This window comes from Myodes glareolus, chromosome 26, assembly GCF_982192425.1.
Source record: "Myodes glareolus chromosome 26, mMyoGla1.1, whole genome shotgun sequence".
Classification (NCBI taxonomy): domain Eukaryota; kingdom Metazoa; phylum Chordata; class Mammalia; order Rodentia; family Cricetidae; genus Myodes; species Myodes glareolus.
Window position 1 is genome coordinate 3,967,475 of NC_142051.1, and position 13,320 is coordinate 3,980,794.

Below are 13,320 nucleotides of genomic sequence, written 5' to 3' on the forward strand. Positions count from 1 at the left end.
CTTTTTTGCTCTTGCAGCTTTCTTCTTACAGAGAGTCGGGAAGACACGTGCTCCCCCTTTATCATACCACCAGGTTAACCTCATTCACCCTGCTGTATCTGCAGGGTCCCCTTTACAAGCATTTATCGTCACTGGAAAGCCCAAAACAGAAAGAAATATTGAGATTGAAATCTGAGGATCAAATTATTTGACCTTTCTGTATTTGCTTAAACTTTGCTGTAAACTGAGTATTAGGAGAATAAAATTGATTTGACTTCCTACTGGTCACAGGAAATTTTGATTGTCTGTAAAGTACAATGAAAGCAAGCATTAAAACTCACAAAACAAACAAACAAAAATGTAAAGCCAAAAGCATGCTTTGTAGCCAGGAGGCCAGGAAGAGCTGCCTTGCCCAGGACTTCAGATAGCGTTGGCATTTATAGCCCTTACCCAGCATCATTAAGTCTCTGAATGAAATGTTTTTCCTATCCTAAAGTAAAATAAAACAAATTCATATCAATAACCAATATATTAAATATTCATCAGAAAAAGACAGTTACATGAAGGGTTGATTTCTGTTTTTTGTTTATTTGCTGGAATATTTATACCCCAGGATAAAGAACACATTCGCCAAACTTCATGCCAGGGGAGTGAGAATGGTAGGCCCCTTTCAGTAAATACAGTCAGCTGAGGGAATCTGCATCCTCACTGTCTTGTAGGGTCCAGATAAGCTTTCTCGACGCATGAAACCATCCACTCGGGCATTTTAAACAAACACTAGACTTGGAATCACGAATCCAGGAAGTCATTGTGTCTGGTGGAGTCTTCATTCCAACTCCCGTTCCCACTTATTTACTAAGCTCAGGCCACCACCCCTTTTTCAGTCCTGGGAACAGGAAGGCTTCCCCACTTTGGGCCGGTTATACTGAAAAAGAAGTATGCGACAAAGTACAGTTAGCGACAGCTGAGTTTTCTAACATTGGAATGTTGCTTGTGGGAAGGTCATCTGCATTGTGTTTCTCACCTTCTAAAAGGCGCTGCACTTCTCTACAGGGGGATGAAAAAAAGAGGATGAAATAATTTTCCTACTGGATGAGTCAGCTGGATGCAACCTTTTTTAATTAAATGGAGCTTAGACAGCCCTGGAGCTAATGATAATCTCTAGTAGAGCACGCTGCCCTTATCAGATTTTAATTTGACACATTGGAGTGGGAAATGATGCGACATACGCAGGTTAGGATTGCAAATCAGCAGAGTTGAATGGAGGCTTCAAGGAGCTGTAGGATGCTGAGGCTAGGGATGTGGGAATGCACGCAGGCCTCACCCCAAGCCCTCAAGGCAGGGATGTCTTAAACTGTGGAAATGTCTTCTTGGTGTGTCTGAAGTCACCGCTGGGTTTGGGGCACAGAAACCTTACAATTGCCTGCTGTGCTTTTTTGGGAAGATGTACCTCATGTCTGGAATCAGTAAATCAGAAATGTGATCAAACCCTTTCAAAACTTTACTGTTTTTTTCATTTCTAGCAATCTCAGTATTTTACTTTTTCTACCCTGTTACAAATCCTAAATAGTTCAAATAGTTTTCAACTCATGAAATATTAAATATTTTTACTTGTTAAAATAGTTTGAAAAGATGAAGAATTTGCATGCTGAGCTACACGGAGCAAGAATGCATTATTTTTCTTTTCCTGGGAGTGCTGTTGCCGTATTTGTACGGTAGGAGGCTGACGGTCGAGAGCTGACTGTCCCCTTATGTAGCTTATGAGTGTCCCCCTAAGTTGTCTGTTAAAAGCAGACACTAAAAGAAATAAATAGCAGCACTTAGACATAATCATACCCTAGTCCTGACTGAGAGGTTGTGGAATTGCTTTGTAATTCACAAGTTTCTATTTTTGCATTAGTTCGGTCTGACATATTTTCACCATTCTTTCAAAAATATAAAAGTTCTGATTGCTTTTTCCAGTCTGTGGTGCCTGGGCCCTGTATCTCTCATCTCATGAAAATAAGAAGATCTAACATTTTCTAAATTTGATTAGCAAGGAAGCATTCATCACAGTAATCCCAGAACAGTGTGGGAGAGGACAAGCCACTTCAGGATAAGAGATCCACTGTCCCCTTCCCTGGTAGACAGCAGTGCTCAGAACACTGGCCATGCTGGCCTTTTCAGAGAAGGCTGTGCGGCTCAGGAGGAACATGCTTGCCTAAGCATGTACATGGCCTTGAGTGTCATCCCCAACATACAATTTAAAAAAAAAAATTAGTTTTCATTGAGGTTGGAATTTTTCCCACTCTAGGTCTTTAGGAGACATCAACTTGACTGAAGAAAAAGGGGCTGTATGGAAGCAAGTGTGGCCAGGGTCACTAGACTTAATTTGTTTAAAGCAGAATATTCCATTCTGTCATCTCCAGGGACAACCACCAGACTAGTTGTGACCCATTCTCTCAGACATCCTGGCAGGGCAAGAGAACATAATTAGAAAAACAAAAGAGAGTGCCCTGTATGGTGTATGCATCCAAGACTATAGCAGCCCTGTATGGTGTATGCATCTGCGACTATAGCAGCCCTGTATGGCATATGCATCTGAGACTATAGCAGCCCTGTATGGCGTATGCATCTGAGACTATAGCAGCCCTGTATGGTGTATGCATCCAAGACTATAGCAGCCCTGTATGGTGTATGCATCTGAGACTGTAGCAGCCCTGTATGGCGTATGCATCCGAGACTATAGCAGCCCTGTATGGTGTATGCATCTGAGACTATAGCAGTCCTGTATGGCGTATGCATCTGAGACTATAGCAGCCCTGTGTGGCGTATGCATCCAAGACTATAGCAGCCCTGTATGGTGTATGCATCTGAGACTGTAGCAACCCTGTATGGCGTATGCATCCGAGACTATAGCAGCCCTGTATGGTGTATGCATCTGAGACTATAGCAGTCCTGTATGGCGTATGCATCTGAGACTATAGCAGCCCTGTATGGTGTATGCATCATAGGCTGTAGCAGCCCTGTATGGCATATGCATCATTGTCTGTAGCAGCCCTGTATGGTGTATGCATCTGAGAATGTAGCAGCCCTGTATGGCGTATGCATCTGAGACTGTAGCAGCCCTGTATGGTGTATGCATCTGAGACTATAGCAGCCCTGGATGCTGTATGCATCTGAGACTGTAGCAGCCCTGGATGGTGTATGCATCATTGGCTGTAACAGCCCTGTATGGTGTATGCATCTGAGACTGTAGCAGCCCTGTATGACGTATGCATCTGAGACTGTAGCAGCCCTGTATGGTGTATGCATCTGAGACTATAGCAGCCCTGGATGCTGTATGCATCTGAGACTGTAGCAGCCCTGGATGGTGCATGCATCTGAGACTGTAGCAGCCCTGGATGGTGCATGCATTTGAGACTATAGCAGCCCTGGATGGTGCATGCATCTGAGACTGTAGCAGCCCTGGATGGTGTATGAATCTGAGACTGTAGCAGCCCTGGATGGTGTATGCATCTGAGACTGTAGCAGCCCTGGATGGTGCATGCATCTGAGACTCTAGCAGCCCTGGATGGTGCATGCATCTGAGACTCTAGCAGCCCTGGATGGTGCATGCATCTGAGACTGTAGCAGCAATGCCACAGCACATTGGCACAGGAAGCATTGTGCTTTCAGCCTGCTGTCTCGGCTGGAGAAAGGCTTTAGGAGCCTCTACAGGAAGAGGCAGTTCAGTTCAGTGGGCCAGGCTCTAGAGCAGACTTCCAGAGATCTCATTCTGATGCCACCTCGTGGAACCTTAAGAAAGCTACCCAACTTCTTCTGTATCTCAAGTTCTTCATCTATAACGTGTGGGTTATGGTAATGTTCACCTCATTCGAATACTAGAAGCAGTGTTGCCTGAGACTCTCCATGAAAAGGCAGCTAACACAGCATCTGAGACGCAGAGAGGACTCAATGAACATATTACAGCTATTATTGCATAGCTAAGTAAATGAGTGCCTGCCTGCCACAACTGGCATGGGGATAAACACACAATAGGTGATCGGCAATACCTGCCTTATGGGCTCACTAATTTGGCTTGATGGTTTGGATAGATGTTCAATAGTTTTCGAAGTCCTCAGTAAAGAGCTGAGGTGGGTGTGGAATTCTGAAGTCCATTCACTCCTGTCTGGCTTTGTTAAAAACACAGACAACCCTTTGTAAAGAGGACAGTAGACTGTGGTTGTAAATTAGCAGCACTGCATGTTACTACAAGGTGTCCTGTGCCACAAATTAAAACAAAGATGATGGGGGGCAAAACCACTAAAGTCTTGCCTAAGATTTATCTTAAGGAAAATGCTGCTGCCACACAAATGTCAATCATTATGTTCCTGGGTACCATTCTAGTCTCTAGGAAGTGAGATGAATAGAGTTGTATACTTACAGGGTGCGCATATAAAGAGACCGTTAGCATGCATTGTATGTTAGAGACCATAATAAGGGATGTGCAGGATACAGTTAGTGGAAGCTAACATGACAATGGCAACTGCTTCAGTCAACAAGGTCAGCATCAATTCCTCGGTAGAGAGAGCACCAGAGCTAAGGCCTCAATAATGAGGAGCTAGCAGTACAAGCAACTGGAGGGAGCCAAGTAGGCACAGAAGCCACAATGAAACAAGGAAGGTGGCCGGCTTGTTCAAAGAGGCATACGACCAGTGTGGCTGGAAGATATGAATGGTGAATAATCCAAGAAAAAAATTAGAAAGGTCTGGAGAGATGGCTCAGAGGTTAAGAACACTGACTGCTCTTCCAGAGGTTCTGAGTTCAATTCTCAGCAACCACATGGCAGCTCACAACCATCTGTAATGAGATCTGGTGCCCTTTTCTGACCTGCAGCATGTATACATATTAAATAAATAAGTGTATACATATTAAATAAATGTATACATATTAAATAAATAAATCTTTTTTAAAAAATTAGAAGGTATAGACTGATTCTCCTTGCACCATAAGCCGTGGACACAGGAGTGACATGACCGAACGCATACATTTAAAAGTTTCCCCCACATGTGTCACAGATCCTGGGAAGCAGGTGCAGGATGTGGGTCAGAGGACTAAGTGTGGCGGTAGTGAACTGGTCCTTGAAGGAGATGGCGGGTGAGACCAGACAATTCATAGACACAGGGATCCCAAACCAGCTATTCGTGCAGAAGGATAGGTCCAGTTCCAGACCATGAGGTTATAGCAGCTATGAAAATGGCTGCTTTTACAGACTTTTGACAAGTCGTCTAAAATCTAAGTGTCAAGAGAGTAAAATTTGTTGACAAGGATCACAGATTTCCTTTAATGGCAAGTAGATGGAACCACAGGGAGAAACGGTGCTGTCCCGCCTAGCTCCTTTGCTGTGTTCTGTGGATCAGCACCACGCTGAACACCGCACTGCGTCATTCCCACCGCAGGAATACATGTTTTCATGATTGGTCACTCTGAGGACATTGAAGCTGAGAGGCTGAGTAGCTGGTAAGATCAAAGGCGAGTCAGTGAAGCCCCGCGCAGGCTCGCTCCAGAAGATCTGTCCACACTAGGGCGTTTGCTGTGACTCTGCCTTCCAGAGAAGATGAGAAGGGCCGGTGATGTCCTCCCGCGCCCTTACCTTAGAACATTCATTTGCAGACCTGCAAAGCCTTCACACACTTTCTTTAACTACTGCAACCCATGCAAATTCTTAGCTGTAGAATCATAAAAGCCAATCAGAGTTCACAGTTGTTTTCGACCCTTCGAGATCGTTCCGCGGAAATGTCCCTATCAGACATAGTGACAAAGAGATAATACTACTCATTTTCCAGAATGCCAGAGAGAAATTTAATTTTTCCTGGTTTTGAAGGCAAAGTCTTTGGTCTGGTTAACTTTAGGGTATGAACATTTTTGCCACATTTTAATAATAAAGTTTAAAATCAAAAAATAGAGCCCAGGTTGACCTCATATTCGCTATGTAGCTTGTGAAGGCCTTACACTTTTGATTCGCCTGCCTCCATCTCTTGAGTGCTGAGATTATAGGCACATGCCACCATGCCTGGGTTATGCACACTGAGTACCAAACCCAGGGTTCTTGTAAGCTAAAGGAGCAATCTGCCAATTGCACCACATCCCCATCCACAAAACTCAACTCTTAACAACAGCAAATTCAGAATGGAAACTTGCTAAACCTTTTTCTTTTTTTTTTTAAGAGACATCCAAACTTTGAAGTTAAACTCATTACAATCTTGATGTTATATAAATGAAATATAATAACATGAAACCAAATGTTTCTCATGCAAATAAGCTTTTAAAAAATTCGTAAAATACATTGAGGCTTTTCTCCTTATTAATCAGGAGAGAGAACAGACTCTGATAGGCACAGATGATGTCTGCGGTTTGTTGTTGAGGAAAATCAAGTGCCCGTGATAGATAGTAGTGTAATTAAAACATCGGGGTAGTAAATTGTGCCTGTGACTCTTACAGCCCTCACATCACAAGTCAGCATGATAAACTGTTCCTTCTCCTCTTTCTATTCAAAGAAGCGCTCCGAACTGACCAAGATTTGCAAAGCTTTAATTACTAATTGTGTGCCATAGATCTTTATGGGGATGACTTTTAAGTTAAAAAAAATGTTTTTTAATCTCTGCAGTGAAGCACAGGGGGAGATTAGAAATTGATTCAGTAGTCATCTTAAAGAGAGAAAAGATGGGCTGGGAGAAAGACGCGCATTATTCTCAGGAAGATGAAAAGTCTCCGTGGCTGGTGTTAATCATCTCTTTTGCTGACCACTGAGAAAACGGCAAAGCCAAATAGGTTTTCCCCCCTTTGCGAGCAGCTTTCATTTTTGTTAACAATTTTTCTTTGTGTTTTTTTTAATTTGTGCAATTCAGTTACTTTTTCCTCTTTTTTTTCTTTTGTTTTTTATTTTGTTCTGTTTCTCGGTTCTTTGTTTTTTTTTATTCCTCATCATCACTCCATGTGGGCAGTGAAAATTCAAAGGAGCAGCAGACAGCTTCCCTGGGACTCCTGGGCCAGCAACCCGTGCAGCCTTCACACCAACCATCACCATAACTCGTACCTCCCAGACCATTGCAGAGCGCCAGCCCTGACTTTCCCGAAAGCGCCTCCTCCACACAGTCCTCGTAATGTTCCATGCTTTCTCGCCCTGGTCTTTATTAGATTCTCCTCTCCTCATGCCTCCTTCCCTAACTCACTACATCTCTGGTTCATGCGTGTTGCCTGCTTTCCCTTGTCGCTGTCGGTTCTTTGTACTAACAACGTGTCGTTTCTGGCTTCTGGCCTCTCTTTTTCCGTTGTCATTTAAAAAGGATGCAAGGGACAGTAATGTCCCTTGATGATAGGTGACCTGCCTTGCATGTGTGAGGCCCCGGGTTCAATCCCCTGCACCACAAACACAGTACAGGGAGAAAATGTATAAATGTTCCGAAGGCTTTATATGCAGTTCAGAAGACAATGCAGAACATGGAAGTATGGTGGTCTCAGATCTCCATGTATGTGGATCACTTAAGACATCCGTGTCAGAAAATACCCGCAAAATGACACTGTGTACGCTGATGTCTTAAGTTATCAGTGGAGGACTTTGTTTCAATCTCTGTCTTTGTCTAAAGCAAAATTCACAGTCTGTGTGCACCCACATGGTATGGAGAAGGACCCTGTCCCTCAAAAGTGATAAACTCACATGACTGAGATTCTAAAGCGCTGGCTCCGAGGCCTGGTCTCTGTCCAGATGTGGGTACTGACTAACCGTGGCTCTGTGTCCTATGTCTCTGTGGGCTGTTGCTGGTTGGCAAGGGTGGCAGGCGCAGGCCCCACCTAGGAATGCTCCGTGCCAAGTCTTCACTCTCTTCCAGCGGCAATGGTGTCCTCGTCCTCCCCTACCTCCATGAGCGCATACAGCCTGAGTTCCCTGAACATGGGGACTTTACCTCGAAGCCTCTACTCCACCAGCCCACGAGGAACCATGATGAGGAGGAGACTGAAAAAGAAAGACTTCAAAAGCTCATGTAAGTGAAATGTTAACCAGACGATCCACTGGGCTCCAGGAAACGTGTGCCTACTCCAAGGGGTGGGGTAATTAGGGAGACTCTGTGTAGCCGATAGCTCTGGCTCAACACCATGACCGAAACCCATGATCTGTGTGGTAATGTGTACCCTGAATACAGCTTCAGGCTGATTTAGCTTGCGCTACCTTTTTCTACAACAGCTTTGCCTATAACAATTTTCTTTCTTTTCTCTTTTAATGAACTTTGAGATGCCTTTCTACTCTGGGTAGCTCCAGGCATAAACATCTATTGCTCATATCTTATTCCCTCTAAAGCTGTTTTGTACAAACTCTGCCCCTCATGTGATAAGTATGAGTCTTGAACATTTGGTTAACACAATAAATTTCATATTCAATTTTTGACCTTCTTTCAAAACAGTAAGTTTGAGCATTCCTTTTCAAATTCTCATTCCAAAAGCTTCCTTTAATTTTGTCATTATTCTATCCCACTGAGAATCACCTCTATTGCATATATTTCTTGGCTTTAATACAATATTTTTATTATTCTTTTAAAAGTTCATGCATGCATACAATATATTTCAGCCATATACATGCCCCCACCCCCTCTCCAACTGCTTTGGAATTCTTCCATGTTCTTCTCTTAACTTCCTATAATGCAGCCCATAAATGCATGGGGTATCTACTAGAACCTTGAACCTACCCAGGGCCTGAAACCTTGAAGAACAGTGACTGTCAATAGCAAGTGGAGGCTCTTGTGCCCCTCCCACTTCTCCCTGGAATGGCTTGATCTTGTATAGGCCTAGTACCAGAAGTCACAGCTGCTATGAGTTTGTGTTCAGTGGCCTGTCATATTGGAAAACACTGTTTCACTGCAGGTACCCACTCCCTCTAGCTCCTGGAATCAATCTCCACCATCTTCCTTGATGCTCCCTGGACCTCGGGGTGTGTGTGTGTGGGGGGTGATATAAATGTATAGACACTTATTCTCTGCACTTTAAGCAGTTACGCATTTCTGTATTAACTTCCATCTTGCACACAAAGATGCTCCTCTCGGGAGGACTGAGAGCTGCACTAGGCTATGGTGTAGTGATGCTACTGCAGTGGTGCATATGTGGAAGGCACCTTGGTACTGTGTCTGTTTAAGAACTATGGAATTAAGAAAACCAGAAGGAGGCAAAAATTCACAGAGGCATTCTAAAGTCTAAGAACTTCAATTCTCATTCTTGAAATATTTCCTAGGATAGATAGCCAAGCATGTATAGACAAATAAAGGCTAGGGAAGTGTGACCATTTGCTTTGAGACAGCATGATTTGTACAGAAAGGAGTGGCTGGATGCTTCTATATGGAGGAAACACAGACTACCCCTATTTTTTATGTTAAAAAATCTGGGTATCTTTCATCTTAATCATGTTTAAAGGGAGAAAATGCCCCTATTTCCAGCCAGATCCAAAATCACAGTTTAGTGTATATCATGCCCTGTATCTCGTTGGCATCTGTGAAACCTGAAGATGATGGGATCTACTTCTGTGTCTACCATGGGAATGAAGTAGAGGGGCATCTGTAAGTTACTTCGGTGATGTCAAGCCCAGCAATCCTAAGATTGTTGACAAGAGAAAGAGTGGTTGTTGGGCCTTTTGACTCTTTAGTTTGTACGCTTAAGAGTTCACATCCCGAGAACGCTCATGAGTCCGTCAGTACCACTAGTACTGGGGAGAGCAGCTATCACCCACCCTATGATGCAGTTTCTTCTAGGGCTGGAAAGCTGAAGCCTTCAGTATAAAGAAAACACAGTAAGAGACACAGTCAGCATCTTTAATGTCCTGGTGATGTACACATAAATTTTGACTTGTTCCTTTCAAATGTAAAACTTGGGGAATGTAGAGATAGGTCAGTGGCTAAGGTTGTGTTCTGCTCTTCCAAGAGGACCTAGGTTCCATGCCCAGTATCCACATCAGGTGTCTCAAAGCCATTGGTAACTCCAGCTCCAGGGGATCTTAGGCCATCTTCAGGCCTCTGTGGGCACCTGCATTCACACAGATAGAAAACAGACACAGACAGAAAAATGGACACACATACACATTAAAAATAAAATATGTGTTCAAATATAAGGTTTTTCACCTTTAGTAAATGAAATTAACATTGATTCGAAGTTAAGAAGGTGAAAGAATGAACTTAGTCAAAGAGAACAGAAAACACCTAGACTTCCACTTGCTTCCTAACAGGGAATTATTTAGTTTTGGCAGAGGTGAGCTGCAGCTGCACAGCAAACTGATTATGAGCCTGACCCCACATACTGGAAGCCTGTCACCCCAACAGTATATTCTTGCTGCAGGACCCTGAGCAAGTGTCTTAGACTTTCCATGTCCCTGCTGAAAATGGGAACAACTGTAGTACTAAACTCTTGGCAGTGGACAACCAATTGGAGAGCTACAGGGAGGCTTTATTTGTTAGGGCTGTGCATTTGGCCTCCTGTAGCAACCACCGTCTTTAAAGGGACAGGCTCAAAATTTAATACTTATACTTTGCCCTAATACACAAGTCTTGAGCTTTACATACAATGCCTCCAAGACTTGAAGTAGGTATGTATATGTACATATCTATGTATTATAATGTCTTCATGTGCAGCGCTCATCACTGACAGAAACAGGCTACATCCCTCAGCTGGACAGAGTCATCAACATCAATTCACTAATGCTTGAACTTCTGCTTTGAAGACTAGCCATTTCTTTGTTAGGTAAGGGCTGCTGTGTTGAACAAGGTCGTTAGCGAATACAAATGAATGCTAATCCATCAGTCTGGCTCACATTACTTGCACATCTTGATATTTGTAACAAGAAACAAAGCCGAGGGAAGGCCTGCCCTTCCCTTCATCTACTCATAGATTCTCTCTTGAATCAACATGCAAGCATTCAACTGTAGCCGAAAAGATAAACAGAAACCTGGGTTGAGAAATTCCCAGGTCATGTTTCCTGCAGATGGGAGCCACTAAGGCCCCAGTGGTAATGTATATAACAGGATGTTTATATAAGTGTCTCAGGAAAACAGATACTTTATATCTTAAGGAAGGAGTAGAGCCCAAATGGTGTGAACTTTTGTTCCCACTTAAAATGCATGAAAAATGAGAGTATTCCAATTTGGGGGAAATTAAGAACTTCTCTTCTTCATTTTATTGCTTAATATGGTTATTTTAGACGTAAAGACCCCAAGTAAATGAAAATAAAAATTTTATTAACATTCTCACTATCTAGTTTGGTTTCTCCCCCTGTTTTATTTATGTCTTCATTCCAGGCTGCCATTTGCTGTCTAGTTTCTAATAGTTATGTTTCTATAGCAACCAGGCCATTCATGGATGGTGACTCACAGTGAAAGCCACAAAGATAATAAAGTCTCTTTCCTCTATTGTTGATGAGGCCATGGTTTACAAAATAGAACAAATATTCTTACATGTATTTGCAGGATAAAGTAAGGACATTGCCAGGAAACAGTGACATATTTTCACATAAATATTGAAACCCTCATCATCCATAGAGGAAGGTACAGAAAAATCTGTAGCAATATGTTAGTGACAGCGAGAAGGTGTAGTGCTTGTTTCTGAGGGGGAGGGATGAGTTCTGTGAGCCTGGGCTTCCGGTGGAGTCACAGAGCCCAGGAACAGCCCCAGGCTATGTCACAGAGGAAACCCAGTCCCACTTCTGGGACCTCCCAGGCCCCTCCCCACTGCCAGGGCTGCTCCCTGTCCAGCCGCCAAGGTCAGGGCTTCTTCCAGACCGCGTCACCTACTGTGCCAGCGGCTTGGCTACACAGTGCACCTAGCGTGGCCCTTCCTGCCCCTGCAGAGAGACAGTGGTGGCGTGTTCCCGCCTGTTCCCAGTTGGCCTGGATTATAGCAAACAGCGAAATGTCCTTTGTTTCTTTGGTCACTATCACTTGCTACTAGAGAGGGTGGCACTGAAAAGAGCTGAAAGGAAGGAGATGAAGAAACCTTACAATTTTCACCCTCCTTCCCATCGACCCCTAAGAAAAGGACACAAAAATGCGGCTCATGGTAAGCTTGCACAGGGGCCATGCAAGGAGTCGGAAACGGAATGCCTTAGATGCTGCCCAACACCCTTTCTGCTCTCTGTGGAGAAGGAGCTGTCCATCCTCCACCGCACTCCTAAGCTGGGTCATAAGATTCACAGCGTGTTGGATCCACAGCAGGCCACCCTCAACCCTGGGGCTTTAGTGGGCAGAAACCTCAAATCGCCAGATCAAACAACAAAAACACATTATCCTTACAAACCCCTGGGCTTTTTTTCCTCTCTAAACTTTTCAAATGGTTTTTTTTTTCTAGCTGATAATAAAGTTCACAGTCTCTATAATTAACACATTAAAAATAAACATTCAAGGGCCAAAAGTTTAAAAACCATGGATTACCTTTGGCTTCCCTTACCCTCCTCCCTTATATTGAGAGAAACTGACATAGCTGAAGAATCTGTTCCCTGCCAGCCTCCAGAACTGCGAGCAGATCTAGCTGTGAGCCTGGAGATGGAGAGGAGCAGAGGGAATCTGGAAAGTGCACTAGAGAATCTGCAAATCTCAAACTATAGAGAGTGCTTTTCTGTCTTTTGCTGGCCAACCACTTGACGAAGCAGGCTAACCTCTGCCAACTTATCCAGGTTGCTGTGTGTGTTCCTTTGACTTTTGATCTTGAAGGCTATAATTTTTCTTTTTTCAAATGTAGTGTTTCCTAAGGATTTAATACATGTGAGTATCCTAACTGCCGATGAAATTTTCCTATTGAGGGGACAGATCCCAGTGTGTCAGAGAACTTTGAGAATTCATTAAAAAATCCAAAATTATTTAATCTGATTACATATTTGGGTTATGAATTATAAATTTCTATAGTTATAAAATCAATGCACAGTACATAATTTATTTTCAACCCTAGGTCTAGTTCACCTGGATCACCTCAACTGTCTCTAAATAGAGCTTACAGGTGAAAGAAACCCTCATTGAAGGATATTTTATGTGTATTACTGAACATTAGATAAATATTGCCCAACCATCTTCCCCAAGCCAAAACACATATAGCTCATCCTTCCTTTGTGGAAGGCATCACTTAGTCTAATGTAGTCACCTATCACTGCTCAGCTTGGCTCAGCTTGTTTCTTCTTTGTTTTTTTTTTTAATGGAGAGGAGAAATAGTCAGCATAAACACAGGGGTTTAAAAGATGTGATTGTTTATTACTTTATGTGTATGTGCTGTGACTGAGTGAATATTTGTGAGAAGTCAGAAGGTTGCCAGGTTCCCTAGAACTAGACTTTCAGGTGGTTGTGAACTGTCCTATGTAGGTAC

The 13,320-nt window shown here is 43.2% G+C and overlaps 1 protein-coding gene across 10 annotated transcripts in view; it reads left to right on the forward strand.

The window, feature by feature from the left end:
- Window positions 1-13,320, forward strand: part of Grip1 (glutamate receptor interacting protein 1) — a 634,564-nt gene that overhangs the window by 543,648 nt on the left and 77,596 nt on the right. For 8 of the 10 annotated variants that reach the window (XM_085683147.2, XM_085683148.2, XM_087902104.1 and 5 more), the window contains 2 exons: window positions 6,945-7,100; window positions 7,830-7,982. In XM_085683147.2, coding sequence (XP_085539273.2) covers window positions 6,945-7,100; window positions 7,830-7,982 — 309 coding nt within the window. The remainder of the gene's footprint in view (window positions 1-6,944; window positions 7,101-7,829; window positions 7,983-13,320) is intronic. The other 2 variants (XM_087902107.1, XM_087902108.1) reach the window with 1 other exon arrangement.